Source organism: Fringilla coelebs (genome assembly GCF_963513975.1).
Source record: "Fringilla coelebs genome assembly, chromosome: 5".
NCBI lineage: Eukaryota > Metazoa > Chordata > Aves > Passeriformes > Fringillidae > Fringilla > Fringilla coelebs.
In genome coordinates this window covers 50,805,578-50,824,285 of record NC_140033.1, presented here as the reverse complement: position 1 = coordinate 50,824,285, position 18,708 = coordinate 50,805,578, and the positions used below count along the sequence as shown (strand labels likewise).

The 18,708-nt window shown below is 47.2% G+C and overlaps 1 protein-coding gene across 1 annotated transcript in view; it reads right to left on the bottom strand.

Moving 5' to 3' along the window:
• CACNG2 (calcium voltage-gated channel auxiliary subunit gamma 2) overlaps positions 1–7,706 on the bottom strand; it is a 51,868-nt gene extending 44,162 nt beyond the window's left edge. Inside the window, exon 1 of the mRNA XM_084206856.1 lies at positions 7,173–7,706. Within this exon, the coding sequence (XP_084062982.1) occupies positions 7,173–7,383 (211 nt within the window). The 5' untranslated portion in view covers positions 7,384–7,706. The remainder of the gene's footprint in view (positions 1–7,172) is intronic.
• Positions 7,707–18,708: the final 11,002 nt, after the last annotated feature.

The window sequence follows — 18,708 nt, the reverse complement described above, 5'->3', positions numbered from 1 at the left end:
TACACAACCTTCCTACCCTTCCTTGTCCCTGTCCCCCTTTTATGAACCCTATTCTGATTTTGCAATACCCCCCCCTTGGATAGGCCTTGCTTCTGCACTCTCTGCTGTCCCCTTTGCTTCACTCCTTATGCTTGGGGACTTGCTGGTGGTGGGTTTTCTGTCTGCAGCCCTGCGCTGCAATAGACCATTAACAGCAGTGTCCCCGTTTCTGGCACCCAGTGAGTCACCACGGTTCACGTAGAGCCCTGTATGATGCACAGGCCCCCTTTTCTCACCAGCCAGTGACACCCTCTGCCCCTCCTCACTGAGGTTCATCCAGACAACCAGCCCCCAGCCCCATTCACCTCCCCACCTTAGGTATTCCTGAGAATCTCAGAGAAAATCATTCCCCTGAAAACAGTTCAAAAAGGACGACTGCTCACTGAGACTCTTCTCCCTGACAACCAGAGATCCTTCACTGTAGTGCACAACAACTGCCCCAGGGTTATGGCTTGAGAGACCCTTATTTTCCATTTGGATCCTGGCCTGATCCATGTCTGAGGGTTGCCAGGGAGGGCATTTAGGGCTGCCATGAGCTCCTTCCAGCCCAGTTGCTGGCTGCACGCAGATGAGCCAGCTCATCAGCTGAGCTGCCAGTGAGCCCTCCGGCCATGGGAGGTTGGAGGCAGCAAAGTGGAGGGAGGCTGGCTTGACCACAGGCAGTGAGCAATGAGGGGAGCAGAGGGAGGGGCTCAGCTCTCACCCCCCTCAGAGGTAGCTGGGCTGCTAGTAAGAGGAGACAGTGACAGCAACTGGTGTCATACACTGCTTTGAGGAGGGGGCACTGGCTGGAGAAAGGAGGGGGACAGCCAGAAAGAGGCTGGAAGAGTGTTTATTTAGAGCACATAGGCAGCACAGCTCCAAAAGAATGGGGTCCTTTAGCTGGAGGGAATCACTATATGTAAGATGGGGTAAAGACAGGGGGAAATGATGGTAGGGAGAAGAGGAAAGAGGAAAGAGAAATGTGACAGCAGGAGCAAAGGAGATGGAGAGGAGCAAGGACAAGATAATATAACAGAGGATAGGATAAGATAAGATAAGATAACAGAGCAAGGGGGATGGGCCTCAGAGAACTTGGAGACAAACAGGGAGAAATAATGAAGGAGAAGATGCTTTTGAGAGAAAGCACAGAAGAGACATAAAGATGAAAGGGAAAAATAAAGAGGAAAAACAGGGGAGGGAAATGAGAACAAATTAAAATGGAGATGGATAGAATGAGTCAAAGATGGAGGGTGAGGAAAAAGCTGGGGTTATATAGGCAAGGGAAAAATAACTTTCAGGTGTATTGTATTTGCACTGCGTTCTGCATATGCCTAAGCAGTGGCTGCCTAACTGGGTGGCTGCTGCCCTGGATTGGGGGCTGAGCAGGGAGGACATGAAGCAGGAACCCTGCTGTAAGCCATTCCTCCGGCAGCAGCCCCCTTCTCTCCTTGAGAGCCCCCTGCAAGGGGGGAGGTTTCGTGCCCGTGAAAGGAAGGCAGCAGCACATCCCCTGACAACGAGTGCGATATGGAAGGGAGAAGCAGCGCAGAATGGAGCAGCGAGGGCTCCCCCTGGGATAAACTGGGTATGCTTGATTGGGAATCCGCTCTTAAAACAGGGGCAGGGGGCAGAGCCATCTGAGAGCCTGAAATGTTCCCTGCTCCCCCCGGCAACCGCCTCGCTACTGCTTTTAAATTAAATAAATATGGAGATTCTGCTGTCAAACCTCAGTGGTTCTCCTCCTCCAAAACTCTTGCTTAGATCGTACCAAACCGCAAGCAAGTGAGACAGGGGCTCAGAGGGCTGCATGGGGAAAGGGATGGGTTAAAAGGGAAACATTAGATAGGAATAGCTCCTGGTCTCCCTGGCAAAGAGACATTTGTTCTATCTCTGTGTAATTTCTTTATACATTATTGCTGCCACACTGAACCTCCATGTCCCTCCCACTGCATTTCACTCTCACTCTTTTCAGCAAGGCAATTTCTGGTGCATTTCAGGACAGTATTAACCCATTCCTCTTTCTCTGTCAGCAGGAAGATTCATAATTTAAAAGCAATTTAGAAGTGTGTTCTAGCAACTCACCAGTGAGGAACAGCATTTCCTTGTCAAATCTTACAAAGGAGCTGAGCTTGCAGGTCTCAACCCCTCACATCCCTGCCTTCTCTGTGACTTCAGTCAGGTGTGAACTTAAACTGAGAGGAGAACCAAACCCACCCAGCTCTGGGATCCTGAGTAATTCTTCCTCACCATCTGCCACCCCACTTTTTAAAATTCTTTGTCTTCTCTTTCACCCAAGGCCTGTCCAGCTCTGAATCCTTTTTTCTCTGTCAGATGCAATGCCAGCAACAATCAGCTCTGTGCCGGGTCATTTCCTCCTGCTGCATCTCACTGGGCTGGGCTAGGATGCTCCTGGTCCTGAACTGTGAAGATATGGAGACCCTGATTTAATCTACTTCTACACCCACTGAATTTTCAGATAAGGCCCTGGATTAGGTCAGCAAGGATGAAAGGAAAAGACCCTTTGTAGATTTGTGGATCCTTAGAAGTAGGACGGCAGGCAATTCTGAGAGGAAACTAGGGATACTGACAAGAAACAATGGCTGAAAGAAATAAAATCATGAAAGGTAAGAGGGAAAACAGGGAAAAAACCTACATATAAAATGCATGTGAAAGGAAAGAGGTGCACCAGGAACAAATGGCAGTGGGAGAAGGCAGTGAGAGGAAGCGACGCAGCGCCAGAATCATCTGGCAGAAGCTTGTCCACTGCCTGTGCCCTGCCTCACTTTGCTGTCAGCTCTTCATTTTTTGCAAACACTGGATCTGCACTTAGCTCTCATGCACTGTTCAGATATAACAAGCTGGAAAGGGAACAGATCAGCTCATTAATTCTCCTTGGGAAGGGTCTCTAGGCAGGAATTATTTTCTCCACCAACATCCATTCAATTACTTGCCTTCACACCAGTCAGATCTACAGGGATGTCTAACCCCATGTACATCACTCATGCCTGCCTGCCCTGGACTCTTCTCTCCTGCCTTCTCAGTACAAAAGCCTCCCAGACCTATCTGTTTCTTAATAATAATGACAACATGACAAAACCAATAACCTACAGATACGAAATACATTTCGTTTGCTTGCTTCATAAGACCCTGATAAGGCATCGTCCCTCACTTTTTGAGATCCTGTAGGAGATCTACAGGAGCTAATGAAAGAATTAGACAAGGCATCACTCATAATAAAAAGTGGTTTTAAAACATTCAGTGCCAAGAAGGAATTAGGCTGGAATATCCGCAGCCATTTCGAAGTTGTAAGAGGTGCAGCATCCATGTGGGGCATGAGCTTGCAGATCTCAATTGTTCAGTGTTCGTGTGTGTTTTGTGCCTATACAGCTGAAGGGCTGAGAAAAAACATTTTTCTTGAAGGGCAGAGACTTTTCAATGGCCCAGAGACATACTTGGGCAATCCCAAAGTCTAAGAGAGAATCATCTAGAGGAAGATTTGGGAAAAATTCAGAAGCATGATCTGCAGTAATTGTGAACTGACACCACCTGTCTGCTTGAGTCCCACCATGGAGCAGGGGCTCACAGTAGGGCACAAGATAGGGGAAAATAAATCCCAATAGAGGAGGAACTTCCCAATAACACTCTTCTTTGAAGTACTACAAAGATCTGAAAGTGCTGACTGAAAGTCCATTGTAGGGAATAGAATGACTGAAGAGAGGGAAACCCAGAAATTGAAAGCCTGGGAACCAAATTCTCCAAGAGAAGCTTTCAATTCTGACAACAACGTATCTGTGCATAGAACCCAAGATAAGTACTCACATCCATTTTTTCTACTGGATCTCTTGGCCAAGATGAGAAAAGACAATTTAGTATGATAACTTGAACACGAGGTGTCCACCATCTCTGACAGCCTACAGTGTTGACTAATGCCAGCGTTCCTCCACGTTTCCAGAAATGAAGGCAACATTATCAGAGGCTTCCTACCAGTAGCAGATGGCAGTTTGAACTCCTCCTTTGATTATTTTCTTGTTACAAAGCCTCCTGCCCTCCTCTTCAGTATCTCCCCTCACCCTATAGACCTGCCCTGACATCTACCTCAGAGAGAAGAGTGCCTGCCCCACATCCTTTATCAGGTGCCTCTGCCACACCGTGGGGAGGCTGTGCACAAACCCAAGGCTTTTGTCCTTTTTACAGCCTCCTGAGAAGAAGCTCTTCCCTCCATAAATCTACCCACTCTATGTATCATGGGGGAAAGGAGCCTTTGCTGCATCCTTCTCTCTCCTGTTCACCAGCAGGAAGCTTTCACCAGGGAGAGGGAATCAACCAGGGACACTGTTTTGATTCCTTATGACAAGAAAGAAGATACCCCCCGACTAAGTTGATCAGACATGACAGTAAGAGCCCTGCCATCCACGGGCTGGTGGGGATATTTGGCTGTGCTGTCCTGGGACCAAGGGAGTGCCAGCCATCACCTCATGCAGGCTGTGGGGCTGTGGGAAGCCAAGCAGAGGCATCCCAGCAGTGCCAGTGCCAAACCTATGCTGTGCCACCTCACGAGGCAAATCCATGCTTAGGCCCTGCTCAGCGTGTGCCCATGGGGATGGTTTTGCCTTCTGCTGAGATGCTCTTGAAACCAAGTATTTATCCAAGTTTTAGTGCAACCTGTGCCCTCGGGCAAGGCACTCAGAGCTGGGCTCAGCTCTCCTGTGGTGCATTGCACCCTCCTACCCCACTTGCTGCTGCTGCCCAGCACTTGGGGGCTGGGGAAGAGGGCCAGCCCGACCCTCACATGTGTGGGGTGAGTGAGAGCACCCTGCCAGGGCCGTGCAGGTTGTGCTCAGGCTGAATTTCATGCCGTTCATGCAGGGCTGTGGTTTTAGCCCACTAGAGAGCATCAGCAGGGAGGGCAGGGGACCTGGGCTGGCAGCACAACATTGTGGGGGCTGGGGGCACTTCAAAGCTTTTAATTGGAAGCATCCTGGCACATTCTTTTGCCATGAAAGCCACTTCTCAACAGTGCCTGTGGGGTCCTGTCAGATGTAAAGGAGAAGGAGCCCCGAGCTCCTCCAATCTGACAAAGCTCACCCGCCCCTTCCTCCTCCCCCTCAGACCGCGTCCCTCTGGGTACGGCTCTGTGGGCAGATAGACATGATCTGAATTCACTGCCTCTCCTGGCTGGGGTCCTCATACCTTCTATCTCAACCCCAGCCTCCCTCCGCCCTCCAGCCTGGGGACACGGCTCAGGAAGGGAGTTCATCCCTGCAGCCTCTCTTCCCTGCATGGCTTTGCATTTGGTCTTTTTTTTTTTTTTCCCTCTCTCTCTCATTAATTTTTAATTAAGGAGATGTCTCCTTCTCTGGTTGTAATGAATATCTGTGTGAAAGGCTTTTCATTTTTTATTAATATATACCTCTATGTATTTATCTATTTGCAGGAAATCGGTGCGTGTGTGTGAGCAAGTGTGTTTAAAACATCCCCCATTAATTTACTGCTATTGATTTTCTGGCGTGGATACAGCATATAGTATTCAGCATAGAGCTCCTCTGCAGGATATGTTAAAAGGCAGCAGTTTGGGTTGACAAAGGGCACTAAATGCAGTATGCGTCAAATAGACCATCGCTCAATGAAGTCACTTAGCTATTCAAAACATGTCCAGCCATCACTCAACCATTTGCACCAAGAATGGGGGGGAAATTCATGCTTCTTCCTGGACACAACCATTTCCAAACAGCAGCTTTAGCTTTCTTTGGTGAGAGACATCAAAACATACATAGTTTATTTCCCCCTTCCCCCTGCCTTCCATCTGCCAGTGCCGGGTTAAGAAAATAATTTCTGCGGTACCCACTTGCCGTTCTCTCCCGACAGGGAGCTCCAGGCACACCCAGCTTCGGTGGACACCGGCAGGCACTGATCTTATCCCTGCATGTCCATGAACCCCGGCAGCCCACTGTCCAGCTGGGAGCTGATTCACAAACAGGGCTTTCACAACGGGCTGTAATGTGCGCTCCTGTTCTCTCACTCGCTCCTCACTACGTGTGTAACACAAACCGTGCATTTACATCGGTTGCCCCTCTCCCTCCAGCACGGGCTGAAGACCACCTCCCCAGCCCACACGTACGCCAATAGCAGTACTCAGCAACACATATTTAAAAGCGAATCACTGGCCCCTCTTTTCTTTCCCTCTCCCTTTAGAACGTCTGATTCCAGAAGTTGGCTGCAGTGGTGTCTCTTCTGTCATCAGACATGTCACTGAGTTGCTGTTTAGTTTCACCACATCAGACTTCAGCTGATTTCTCCATTCAGAGACTTGTTTATTTTAAGCCTTTACCATAAACCTTTAAAAAAAAAACCCAAAAAATCAAAACCACAAACCCACCCTCAAACAAAACCCATCTCCCACCAACAAACAAACTGGGGAAAAACCCCAGCCCCAAACCAAACCAATCAGCAGCCAACTAGACCCCTCTCCCCTCTGCATCCAGCCCAGTGAGATGTGGTTGCCTACAGACATTACAAAATGCTCTGAACTCTGTTTGAGATGACTGGTATCATTCTGCATGAGACATTCTGCATGAGACATTTTGGATATAACACGGTTGCTTCCCTTTCTCTCTTTTTCCTTCCTAAAGTGAACTAAATTGCATCCAAAGTGCTTTGCAATCACCTCCTCCCCACATTGCCCCTCACTCACAGTCTTGTCTTTGCAAATAAGCCTTTTGCAAATAGAGCAATTATTTCACTCTCTGGTTGCAGCCGGAGCACGGCAATAACACAGCATTTTGGCATTGCTTACCCAGGCAATACAAACAAGCTGAAGACAGGCAGACTGCATAGTTGCTTTTTGAAAGGATCTCTTGGTGGTTTTGTAACACACACATTATTCGAGTTGGAGGGAGGAAGTGAATTTTTGGAGAAGGTGGGAGCAGAGAGGGTGGGAAAGAAGAATGAGAAGGGAACAGAACAGTGAATGTTTTGCCTGTCTTCTTGCCTCTGTGCTCTGAGTAACTGAGCCCACCACTCTCAACACACCGCGAAAGGACTGAAGTGAGAAAATGGTGGAATGTGGAGGGATTTATTGGGGGGAGGAGGGAGAAACGTGGGGTGGTGGGAGAGGAAGGGGTGGGGGGGTGTGGAGGTCCAGAATCAAATACCTTCTAGGCAGCAGGTTCTCCATAATCCAGAATGGGTCATGACTTCCTCGTTCTTTTTGCTGGTTTCGTTCTCACTGACAGTTTTAGTCTTGCAAACCCCTCTGGAGTAAAGCCAGTAGTCGGTCCCCACAGCTATGGTCATCAGGCTGAAGGCAGCGAAAGCACCAACGGTGGTTAAAAGCATCTGAACACCTCTGTCAAAGAGCCCCATAATTCTTCATTATACAAATACCCAACCGCCTTCTGATTCTTGGGGTGTGTGTGTTTAATAAAATAAAAGAATAATAATTCCGACTAATAATATAATGGGTAGAGAGAGAGAGAGATAGATATCAAAAAAGGGAGGTAAGAAAGCCCACGGAAAAGAGTGTAAATTAGAAAGACCACACGGGAAGAGGCTTGCCTTTTAAATCGGAAACGTTCTGGTTGAAATATAAAAAAAGGAAAAAGGAAAAAGAAAAAAAGAAGAGAGAAAAGAACCAAGAAAAACCAAACAAATAAAGAGAGAACCCCCCCCAAAATGAGACGCCTTAATCCCTTTTTCTAAAATTCTGGTCTCCAGTTTCCATATGTAATGGCTAATTTGGAGATGGCTTCCACAGTGAACAGGGGAGCAGCAGCAGCATCCTCAACACAATCTCTCATTATCTGGACCTAGACAGTTAGAGACTGTAAGAGCAGAGATGCAACCTTCAGTCTTCTTGCTTAGCTCTGCAGCCTGCGCCATGAAAATCCTTTTCCTTCCCAGTTATCTTCCTTGGGTTTTTATTTTTTTTTTTTCCCGGCAGCGGCAGTCGCTCCAATCCTCTCTCACTTTTTCTTGCTTGCTTCTCCTTCCTTTTGCTCGCTCCTACCACCAAGCCAGAGTGCCCAGTATACTGTAAGCCCTTGATTTCAGCTGAACAGGTGCCGAGGTCTTGCCTCCCATGGCTTTTCCGCACAGCCGCGGCGCTCGCTCCCGGCGGAGGTGGGCGAGGAGAGAGGGGGGCTCCTGGAAGGGGGGGTTGGGGAGGGGGAGGAGGGGGACAGGCTCGGCGCCCCTCCCGGGCGGGGGTCGCGGAGCGGAGCCCGGCTGCGGCACCCCCTGCCCCGCGGCGGCCCCCGGCGACTCCCGGGCCCCGCTACTGCATCAAGCCGGCGGCGGCGGCGGCGTTGGCGGCGCGGCGCTGGACGGCTCCCCCGCGGCAGCGGCGGCGGCGGCGGCGGCGGCGGTGGCGGCGGTGTTGGCGGTGTTGGTGTCGGCGCTGGCCGGCGGTGCTGCAGGACAGCTCCCCGGGCGGCGGGGCGGGCGGAGCGCTCCCGGGCCGCCGGTGCTGCAGGACAGCTCCCCGGGCGGCGGTGCGGGCGGAGCGCTCCGCGGCCCGCGGTGCTGAAGGACAGCTCCCTGCCCGCGCCGCCCGCCCTGCCCGCGCCGCCCGCGCCCCAGCATCCGCGGGCGGCAGCCTCCCTCCTCCTCCGCCCCGCTCCGCTCTGCGCGGGCAGGCACAGGCAGCAGGCAGGCAGAGAGGGGCGGGGGGGCAGCCTGCCCCCGCCCTGCGCCTCGCCCGCCGCTGCCGGCTCCGGCTAGGGTCGCTTCACCGCGGCCGCCGCGGAGCCCAGGGGAAGACGGCGCTGGGTCTCTCCCTCGCTTATCGCCTTCCCCCCCCCACCGCCGCCCCTCAGCTCAGACTCCTTCGCATCCCCGCCGTAGGTACCCGGAGCTGCGAGTGCGACCCGCACACCGCAGTTAGACCCGCACAAAACTTCAGTCAGCCGTTTCTCTCCCCAGGAGGCGGGTGAAATGTAACGTGGAAGGGTAATTTAAAAATAAGCATGTATTTCTGCTCTTATTGCTGTTGTTATGATTTTTAAGTGCTTGCTCTTTACTCTTCTCGGGTTTGCTGCAAGTTGCATATGTCTTGGTGTTGCTCGTTTTCCATCCCTCTGCCTCCCCCTGACCAGCGTTGCGTGGATCCCCGTGTTCTTACTTTGTCTTTGGGGATTTCACTGAAATCCCAATGCCTGCTCCAAGAAGCAGACATTTTGGGAAGATTTTCATGAGAAAGGACGATTTATGATAAATAGTATCATTTTGTTAAGGAAAGACACCACCAAAATTGAATACCTCCACCCCCTCAACCCTGGGAAAGCAATCCACCTTTCACATCCTCATTTTACACAGAAAGACACATGAGCTGAATGGATGCAGACTGAAATCTATCACTGCTTAAGTTTTCTGTGTCAGACACAACCCAATAGTACAGGGAACACATACAAAATTGTGCAATACTGACACCTAAGTATGTCATAATCCTCTCTCTCTTCCTCAGCAGTATCATTACACCAGGTTAATTACATTAGTCACCTCCTGGTTCTATACATGTAGCTGCTCATTAATGCAACGATCACGAAGAAAAGAAACAATCTAATTCTTGATGCTACCGATTTTGTTTCTCTCTGATCAGATTCATTGTTCAGTGAAAAATTAGACCAGAAGATCTGCTTTAGGTTCACTGCTGCTCTATGCGGGGGAGCCGTGCTGGGGGAAGGGGGTGCCAGGAAGTTGAACCAGTTGGAGAGCTTCAGCCATGCTGCAATTTCATAGCTCCAGTTACCTCTTCTCCCTACTACCTCTCTGGGTGCAGACTGAGACTCCCCTTCCAGGACAATCTGTCACAGGACTTGTGGGCATGAAGGGCTTTATAGCAAGTAGTCAGGGAGCCACTGGCTGCCCTACAGACCCTGGGTCATTTCCCCCCTTTGGAGGGCACAATCCAGGCTGCTCTCACAGCTGAGACTGAGGTAGAGGTGTTTACCAGCAAGCACTCATGGTGTCCAGCATCAGCCATATGCAAATCACCACCAGCAGGCAGAAGAGGCCCCAGGGAAGGCAGAAAAAGAAAGAGGTTGTAGAAGAGAGCGCAGGTTGAGATCACTGAAATATTCTTTGTTTCTAGAACGCAGTACCTAGTTCATCTGGAGGAATCCCAGCCTTGCCCTCTGCCATTGGAGCTGGGGAGGCTCTTTCTGTACCCTGGAGCTGTTGAACAGCCGGGGATGAACAAGGGGGCAGGTGCATATTGTACTCTGCATTTTTACTACTCTGAGTACAGCCTGCTGCAAGAATATGGAGGACGGTAGTTTGTGGACAGGCTCTCTGAACTGTTGTCCTTGGTGCAAAGGAATTTGAGAGGCAGAGGGATGTGGAGGGCACCCCTAAGCTGCTGGGAAATTATGGTTCTATAAGGGATGACCGGTGTTGAGGAGGCTCCATGAGGCTCTTAGCTTGGAAAGCTAGGGATCATCAGTCAAGGACCTCTCCTCCCCCTATATATCTCCTGAAAGAAGGAAGGGGCCTTGAAGAGGAAGGCATAAGGGAAGAATAAATAATTCTTGGGGCTCTGAGCATTTTGTTTTTATGTTAGTGGTTGTTCCTTTCCAACCCCACCCCAAAATTCAAATATACTCATTTTCCAAAGAAAGGTAGAAAGCCTGGGCCAGGAGTCCGAAAGATTCTGAAGAAGAAAAATCTTCATTTGGCTATTCTTGCACTTAAATCCATCAGACACAAACATTTCATGTGTGGACAAGAAAACCACTCTGGAAAGCTGGACCTCATACTTCCAAGGAAGGTTGGCTCCTCAGTTACTCTGTACTCTCGAATAGTGTATTACAGCAACAAGAGAAGTCCATGTTCTCTCCAAAGAAATTGCCAGTGTAAGAAGGCCATGTTTGAAGGGTGGCAATTTCTATAATCTCTGGCTAACAGAAGTCAGACCTATGAGAGCTCAGTGCATCTCAGGATCAGATCTAAACATGGCTTCCTGCCTCACACTTCCCAATTTCCAGAAATAATTATCTTTCTGCTACCCTACTTATATACTCTTAGACCATTCACAATAATCCCTCTACAGTTCTAAATGCCACAGGAGAAGAATGGAACAAAGGCAATGCAAATGCCAGACTGTCCTGTGTGACTGCTTGCACTGTGGTTAGATGCTGTGCTGAGATTTTGTCTTTCCTACAAAGAATCATTAAAAATTATAATACAAAACAAGAATACAGAATAAAACCACTGTGGCAGATTTTTTACAAGTTGCATCTTCTGAATAGTGCAACACAGAATGACATCTATAGAAGAGTAAGGAGAGTGAAATTAATAGTCTGGAGGAAATAGAGAGATTTTAAATTACATTTTAAATTACTTGAAATGAGAAGCTGATGAGACAGGGAGCCACAGGAAGTCTGCTTCCAATGGCAAACCAAGAGTGCTGCTATTTGTGGAGAGAAGGGGCAGTGCTTAGGAAAAAAAGGGGCACGAGAAAGATGCAGGAAGCGAGATGAAGGGCACAAAGTCGGAAGCAACTCCATGGGATGGTAATGAGACTGAATAGTGTTTGTGGATTGAGTACTGCAGTGGAGCTCTTTGGCACATAGGATAAAATCAAATAGCAATAGTGTATAAAAATTGGATCTAGGAATCTTCATCCTGGGGAGGCCAGCTGAGAAGGAGCTGTTGTAATGAGCTGTAAAAGATATAGAGTCGGTGCAGCTGCATTTGCAGGCAGAGCAGAGGTGTTAATAGGGAAATGCACCAGCAGAGGAGATGTTAGAAAAAACAAACTGGGGTTTGGGTGATGATGATAGAAATAGAAGCCAATGAGACCGAGAAAAGAGAAATGAGATATGGTATATAAAGAGAATTAAAATATAAGATATTCTACTGGAGAAGAAGAAAGTCACATATCTGTATCATTAGAAAAGCAGATGGAGTGATCAAAGCAGTCATCACTGACATCCAAAGCAGAGGGTCCCAAAGCACCTAAACATTATTTGCATCATATCTGCATACTGGTGGTTTTCTTAGACCAACAAACTAGAAAGCCATGGACAGAAGATTTGTGGGTTTTGCCAGAGACTTGCAGGTGAAGGAGCTAGAGATGGAGATGATAGACATAGGGAGATAAAGGCAGGTGGAAAAAGCCTCCCTGGGCCTCTCTTCTTATCTTTAGGTTCATGTAACTTGAAGATCAACAACACAGTTTAAACATCAGACAATCAATACTACAGCAAAGTCATCTCTAGTGTAACCCTGTGACAAGAAATTAAAGAAGAAGGGAAATACAGGATATGGAGGTCTATCAATTAAAATGAGCAGATTTCCATGCAAAATGGGCGCGGGTTCTACCCTGGGAGTGCCTAAAAAAACTCTTGCGATAGACAGGAGTGGACTCTGGCAGGCACCAAGTACGAGATTCTAATGCTGCCTTACAGAAGTCCCTCAGTTTCTCACTTATGTCCTCTTCCAAGCACAAACAGTTCATTTAGCCTCACAACATTCCTACACAGAAACATGTTCATTAGTTTGCAGAGGCGCTGAAAAATCCAGAACGTGTTCATAAAGCACACCAAAGTGAAAGTGTTTGTGCTGATTTTAGTGGGATCTGGGTGCTGGTATGAATGAATTGGGTACCCACAGGTACCCAAGATAAGTGTTTCAGATTGAGTCTTGAAGCTACAACTCCTGTGCTTTCCATGTGAGACCCCCTTTTCCCTTTTTCTTACACACCTTTTCTTCCATTGGTATACTTGAAGATGGTTGGGAAGCAAAAAGCGTCCTCTCATGAGCCCTGAGGGTTGATTTCTGCAAAAAAGGAATGCCTTCCTTCTCTACTCCGAAGAAATAGTTGCAGAAGACTGAGATAGCAGGATGAATTTTCGGCCATGATGAGTTGCTGCAATGTGAACTGTTTTGCCTCCCTTTCTCTTTCCATGCTATGCTAAGGTTTGTATGTACAGCAGCCTCCTAATCAATAGAAATAGAAAAAAATCAATACCTGCAACCCATTAGCTCTAACAGAGGGCAGACTGCTAACAAGTCATTCCAGCTGGAATTCTAGTATTTGGTAAAGCACTCTCAGTGAGCATATATGCATATGTGTATATATATATATATATATATACACACACAAGCCGAATATGACTAGCAGAGAATATAAGTTGTGAGAACATTCCCCCTCCCACCAGCCCGTCTATCCCTATGTATTTACATAAGTATGCTAAACTAAAGACACTCTTCCCCACTCAGATGCTGCGCCTCATACTTATCCTCTCCAGAACACACATTTTTCTACACTTAATCTATAATCCCAGCTACCTTCATATTGGACTATCTTGAGTATAAATAAATACATGCCTCTATACTCCCTTACCCCTGCATTAACCATATACCATAGAAATCCAGCTTGAGGCCTACTTATTCACAAGCATACAGCCATTCTTTCGCCTTTGCTGTATCCCTAGATCCTTCATGGAAATTCTCTTTTTAGTTCACATTCATATCCAAAGCCAAACACAGACAGTTCCCACTGAGAGCTACGTACATCCAACCCTCAAAGCATATTCCAGGCAACAAAAAGTTGGCGAAAACTTTTTGGCACAGGTTTTGTAATCAGAATTTGCTCTAGGGTCTAAGGCACAGGGAAGAGTCTCCAGAACAGATCAGAGAGGCAATGGGTCTCACTGCCCTTTGTGCCTGAAATACGAGCACCAGTAACCATGTTACCCCCAGTAAAGCCTTTGTTCATTTTCCACTGACTGTAACTAGATTAGACCATCACTCCTGATTTGTCTCTTATGGAATGGGTGGTGTCTCCTGGTCAGCTTCAGAAAGTCCAAATTAAAAGCAGTCATCATTTCTTGACAAACAGTTTTATGAAACTCCCCTGAGGAAATGCACATGGGCTGTGGTTTGGTTCTTAAAGAGAAAAAAAAGAAAAAAAAAAAAAAAGCATGTTTCCATGTAAACATAGTAATCAGATAACAAGTCAAAAAAGAGAAAGGCCTTACTTTTTTCTAAAGGCTTTCAGAATCTTCTTGGAAGCATCAGTGCAATGATAAATGCTGAGGTAAAGGTGAGGCATACAGCGAGGATGGTTTGTGTTGACACTGATCGATATCCTGTGATATCAGTCTTCCTTTCAGTGTAAAGGGCACAGATGGGGACAGACAAGAGGATCTTGTGCAGCCGCATCTATTCACTATCATCATGTAAAGCCACAATCCGGCCCCAATATGAGCTTTTGCCATCTAGACCTCTGCAGCCACAGAGGTATCACTGGGGCTTCCTCCATGGACAGATTTGGTCTCCTAGGTCTGGTGGTACTGACACAGGCAGTATGCAAGACAGCTATTCAAACTTTCATCTTTAGGATACCCTGAGCTTTTCTTCTGTCAGATAGTTTAGGGTATTGGGGCAGGAATATTGGGCATTTAGCTTCTCTGATGCTCAATTAGTACATCGGGGTTAAAAGGATTCTTGAAGGAACATCCCAGGAAAAGGAAGAGAAAGGGTTAATGTCTAGGATAGGCTATTTAATCCCTCTGAATTTTCAGAGGGATGTTCAGGACTTCAGTGAGTTGGCATTCTAAGAGAATTCAGAATCAGCATCTCCCACTGATGCCAGGAACAGGCTACCAATTTTAATGTGGGAAGGATTTACTTCTGTAGTCCCACATAGTCAGGGAGGGAGGCATCTCATGAGGTATAAAAGTACCTAAGACACTGTTTCCAAGCAAGTCAGCTGATACATCATGACCACACAGCTCTTGTATTCTATGAATTCCTAGGATTTGTCTTCACATTACCATTGTAATGGTTCAGGATCCCTCAAGTGAATTCCTATAGAGGAAGTAGGTTAAAGACATCAGATTAAGCCAGTCAGATGCTAGACTGGAGCATTATGGTGATGCATAGAAGAGTATTCCATGGATTGAAATTGTCAAGAGGTGGTATTCGCTGCCTTGGGATAAAGGCCTAATTTAAAAAAGGAAGCAAAACACATGTCTATTTAGGCTTCTAACTCCAGGTTTAGACAGTGAGGAACTGTCCTGATTTTCAGTTGTGCTAAGGAGTCAGCATCTCATGTCGAATTTAGAGGGGCTCCAAACACCTCTGAAAATCCAGATTTCGGTTTTGATGTTTTAATGTCATTTAACATAATAGCTTTGATCTCATGAACCAACAAATTTCTTAAAAGAAATTAAATCTAAAATTCCAAGACCAAACAGTGGGTTCATCAGCATTTGATACTTTCAGTCATTCACTGCAGCTACTGACCACTTTTGAAAATTTCTGGGAAACATCAGAAAGCAGCATTTATTTATATGGTGGCAAATCATAGGAAGTGAGAAGCCTACTGCAGAGCAAAACAATTCCCAGCAGTGCACTTGGTTCATACAGCTCCACTAGACCATTCTCAGGGCCTTGATGATGCCTCTCTCCCACTATGTGGGTCTCTTTGGCAGCTGACTCCAGCAGAGGCTGACCAAGCACTCCAGCCCATCCTCCAAGAGTGTGGAATTCTGGCTGTCCTTTGTGTTTCTCTAATTTATTTGCTCAGTTGTTGTGCTCTTTAACACAGTGAGCTAGTCTGGCAGAGGACACAGGGAAGCATCTCTCAGCCATGCTCTGCAGTCCATAACAGAGACATGGGAACATACACAGGAGTAGGCAGCTCAGAGCAGGCTGTTTTTTCCCTGGGTTACGGGGGCGGCTGGGAGATGAGCAATCCCCTACGCAGAGCTGGTCCTCCTCCCATGCTCATCACTACTGCATTCTCTGACAGGATTCTTTTCCTGTGTCTGTTAGATAAAACTATTAATTTGCCATCTTTCCACTAGCCAGTCTGAAATGACAAAACACTTCTCTATTTCACAGACCATTGGGACTCTTCTCTGCAACTGACCTATATTGGTTATAAGCTTCATTTGTTCTGGCCTGCACTCCTCTCTCTTCTCCCACATGGAGCACATGCACTGCTCCTCCCCCCTTTAAACAAACACCTTTACACATCCAAGGACATTGTAAAAATAAAATTATCACAACCTGGCCCTCCGGGAACCTCGGTTTTACAGTTTGTCCCACTCTGATGCCACCAGAATTCACAACCCAGTTCAAGAGAGACAGACAGTGAGTGAGAGAAAGCAGGCAGACAGGCACAGACGGAAGGAGATGGAGGAATCAGGGAGAGAGAAAAGGAGCAGAAAGAAAGAAACAGGGCTCCTAGTCTAGAACACAAAAGAGAAAGGGATGGAGTTATAGGACAGTAAAAAACTTAAAATTATAGAAAATTGAAGGAAGAGAGAAAGAAGTAGATGAAAAAAAAAACCAGGAAAGTACAGAAGAGAAAAGAAATGGTCAGAGGGAAGAGGGGGACCTCAAGTCAGGCAGTAAAGCAAACTGCTGTCTGTGAAACAAGGCAGAAGAAATAAGAACATGCTTATAAATATGGGCACTACTTTTTAATGTCTCTTTCTCTATTATGAGTACACTGTGAGGAAAAGGGCAAGATGAAAGGGAAAGGAGGATAAATAAATACCTGAGCTGCCATCTTAAACAGTTTCTAATAGTCAAGCAGATATGCTTGAAATAGGCAGTCCACAGGTTGCAAACATTCAGGTACAAATTGCAGTTCAGCAGGTAGGAAACTGTCTGCACTAGCATAGTGGCATTTACATTCCTGGGTCCACTGGGTCTCTCTGTGCACTGGCAGTGAGCCCTGAATGCATAAAAATACTTCTGTTTAGTACTGGGGAATTGTGCTCTGATGGCTGCCCTGCCACCTCTTTCAGGTTCCAATAAGAAAACCTCAGCCCCAAACATACGAATGCAGTTGCTCTCCCTTCTTTTCATACAAATCCCTTCCTCCCCACTGCCTGATGCCAGCTCGTTTGCATTCCAAGGATTCATCTCTATCTAGCATTGTTTTTTGTTGCTCTGCTTTCACGCTCCCCTTTCCTTATGGCTCCCCTTCCTCACTCCGATTCATTCAGCTCACCCTTACACAGGCCAGTAGAAACACACACACACACACAGAGACACAGAGAATTTATCTCCATCTCTGTAGTTATCCACTTATCTATGAGTGTAGTACCTGGCTGGCACACATCTCTCTCCCACAGACAATCTATTGATTTCCAAACCACAACCCTGCCAAATCTGCCTGTCTTTCCTTCCTTCACAGCCTTTCTCTTGCTGCTTCCCAGCCACTCGGTTTCTTTGTCTCTCCCTGTACAGTTCTGTATGTTTTTCCCTCTCTTCAATCCATTCTTCCTTCTCCCCAACTCTGCTCATCTGTCTGTCCCTCCTTCCCACAGTTCTCTCCAGCTGATGCACAAGTACCCCAGTGTCTCTCTCCCTTTCTCCCCCTGCCACATTTCATTTCTTTGTGTCTCATACACACCCAGGCCCACACTTGCTCTCTCCCATACTGAGAGGAGGCAGCAGCAAAGAATTTGCTGCTGACCGCTGCATTGCTAGGAGGCAAACACATGGCTGGCCTTGTGCAGGCCAGTTTCTGCCTGAGTGCCCCAAGTCACATATCCCCAGCATCATCTCCAGCACTGGGAAAACAGATGGTAAAATAAATGAGCACACTCTGATAAAAGGAGGAAAGGGTGCCTGCCTCGGATGCTCCTCATCCACACAGAGATACACATCCGAGATGGGCACAGCCCTCTCACTCCTATACCAGTCCAGCTTTGTGCCAGAACTAGCCAGCTGAACAGGGCACAAGCTCTTCCCTAGCACCAGATGGAGAGGGGTAGGAGAGGGTGGTAGTAGATAGAATGACCACTGGCTCTTTTTCTGATCACAGCTTCAAATCCTGGAAAGCAAAGTACATGGGAGGAAATAAGCAGTCTTAAGGTCACAGGGAGGGCTGATATCAGGGAGGGGTAGAGGAATTGTGGGGACATATAAGACCTCCACATGCAGAGGAAAAACGCAAGAGGCATGGACAGGGAAAGGAATCAGGTATCAAAACAGCTGTGGACCAAGATGGCATTCATAGATCACTTTTACCTCAATGAAGAGGGAAAGCCAACCTACTGGCAATCTTAGCTGCGAGGGTCATCAAGAGCAATGACATACTCTGCTGAAGGGAAATGTCTCCCTATCTCAAAAGGGACAGAAATCAGAGAGCAAGATTTGCATTACTCTGCTTTTGCTCATACCAGAACCATTCTCCTGCTCTTATCCAGTTCCATGATACTGTCCGAGAATGCTCCTTTACCTCCTCTACTACCTCCCCAGATATCTCCATCCAGTGACTTGCAGAATCCTTTCCTCTGCATTTACCTGTTAGAAACCTATAGTTGTTACCCTTTCCAAACCCAGCAGAATTCCTTCCTAACACTTTCACATTTATTGCAGCCTCTCTTTGCTGACAACAGCACTGAAAAGCATTATCTTAACCCCGCAAGACATATTTCCTAGATACTCTGTTCTGCTGTGCCTACAAGCTGATTTTATGCTTGATGCTTCAACTGTAACCTGAATCTCAACACTTCCAGTTTTACAGTCCTCAAACTGAAGCCACCCAACATCACAGAAATAAAGTCCTAGAATTGGCCCACAATGCCCACACATAACTGTTAGACTAAGAGAGAGCCATGCTTCACAGGAATCAATTAGCAAAAGCAGAGAAGGAAAACCAACACAGAAAATATTCCTTCCATCCCTTCTCCTGTATGAACTGATTGTGAAGTTTCTGTT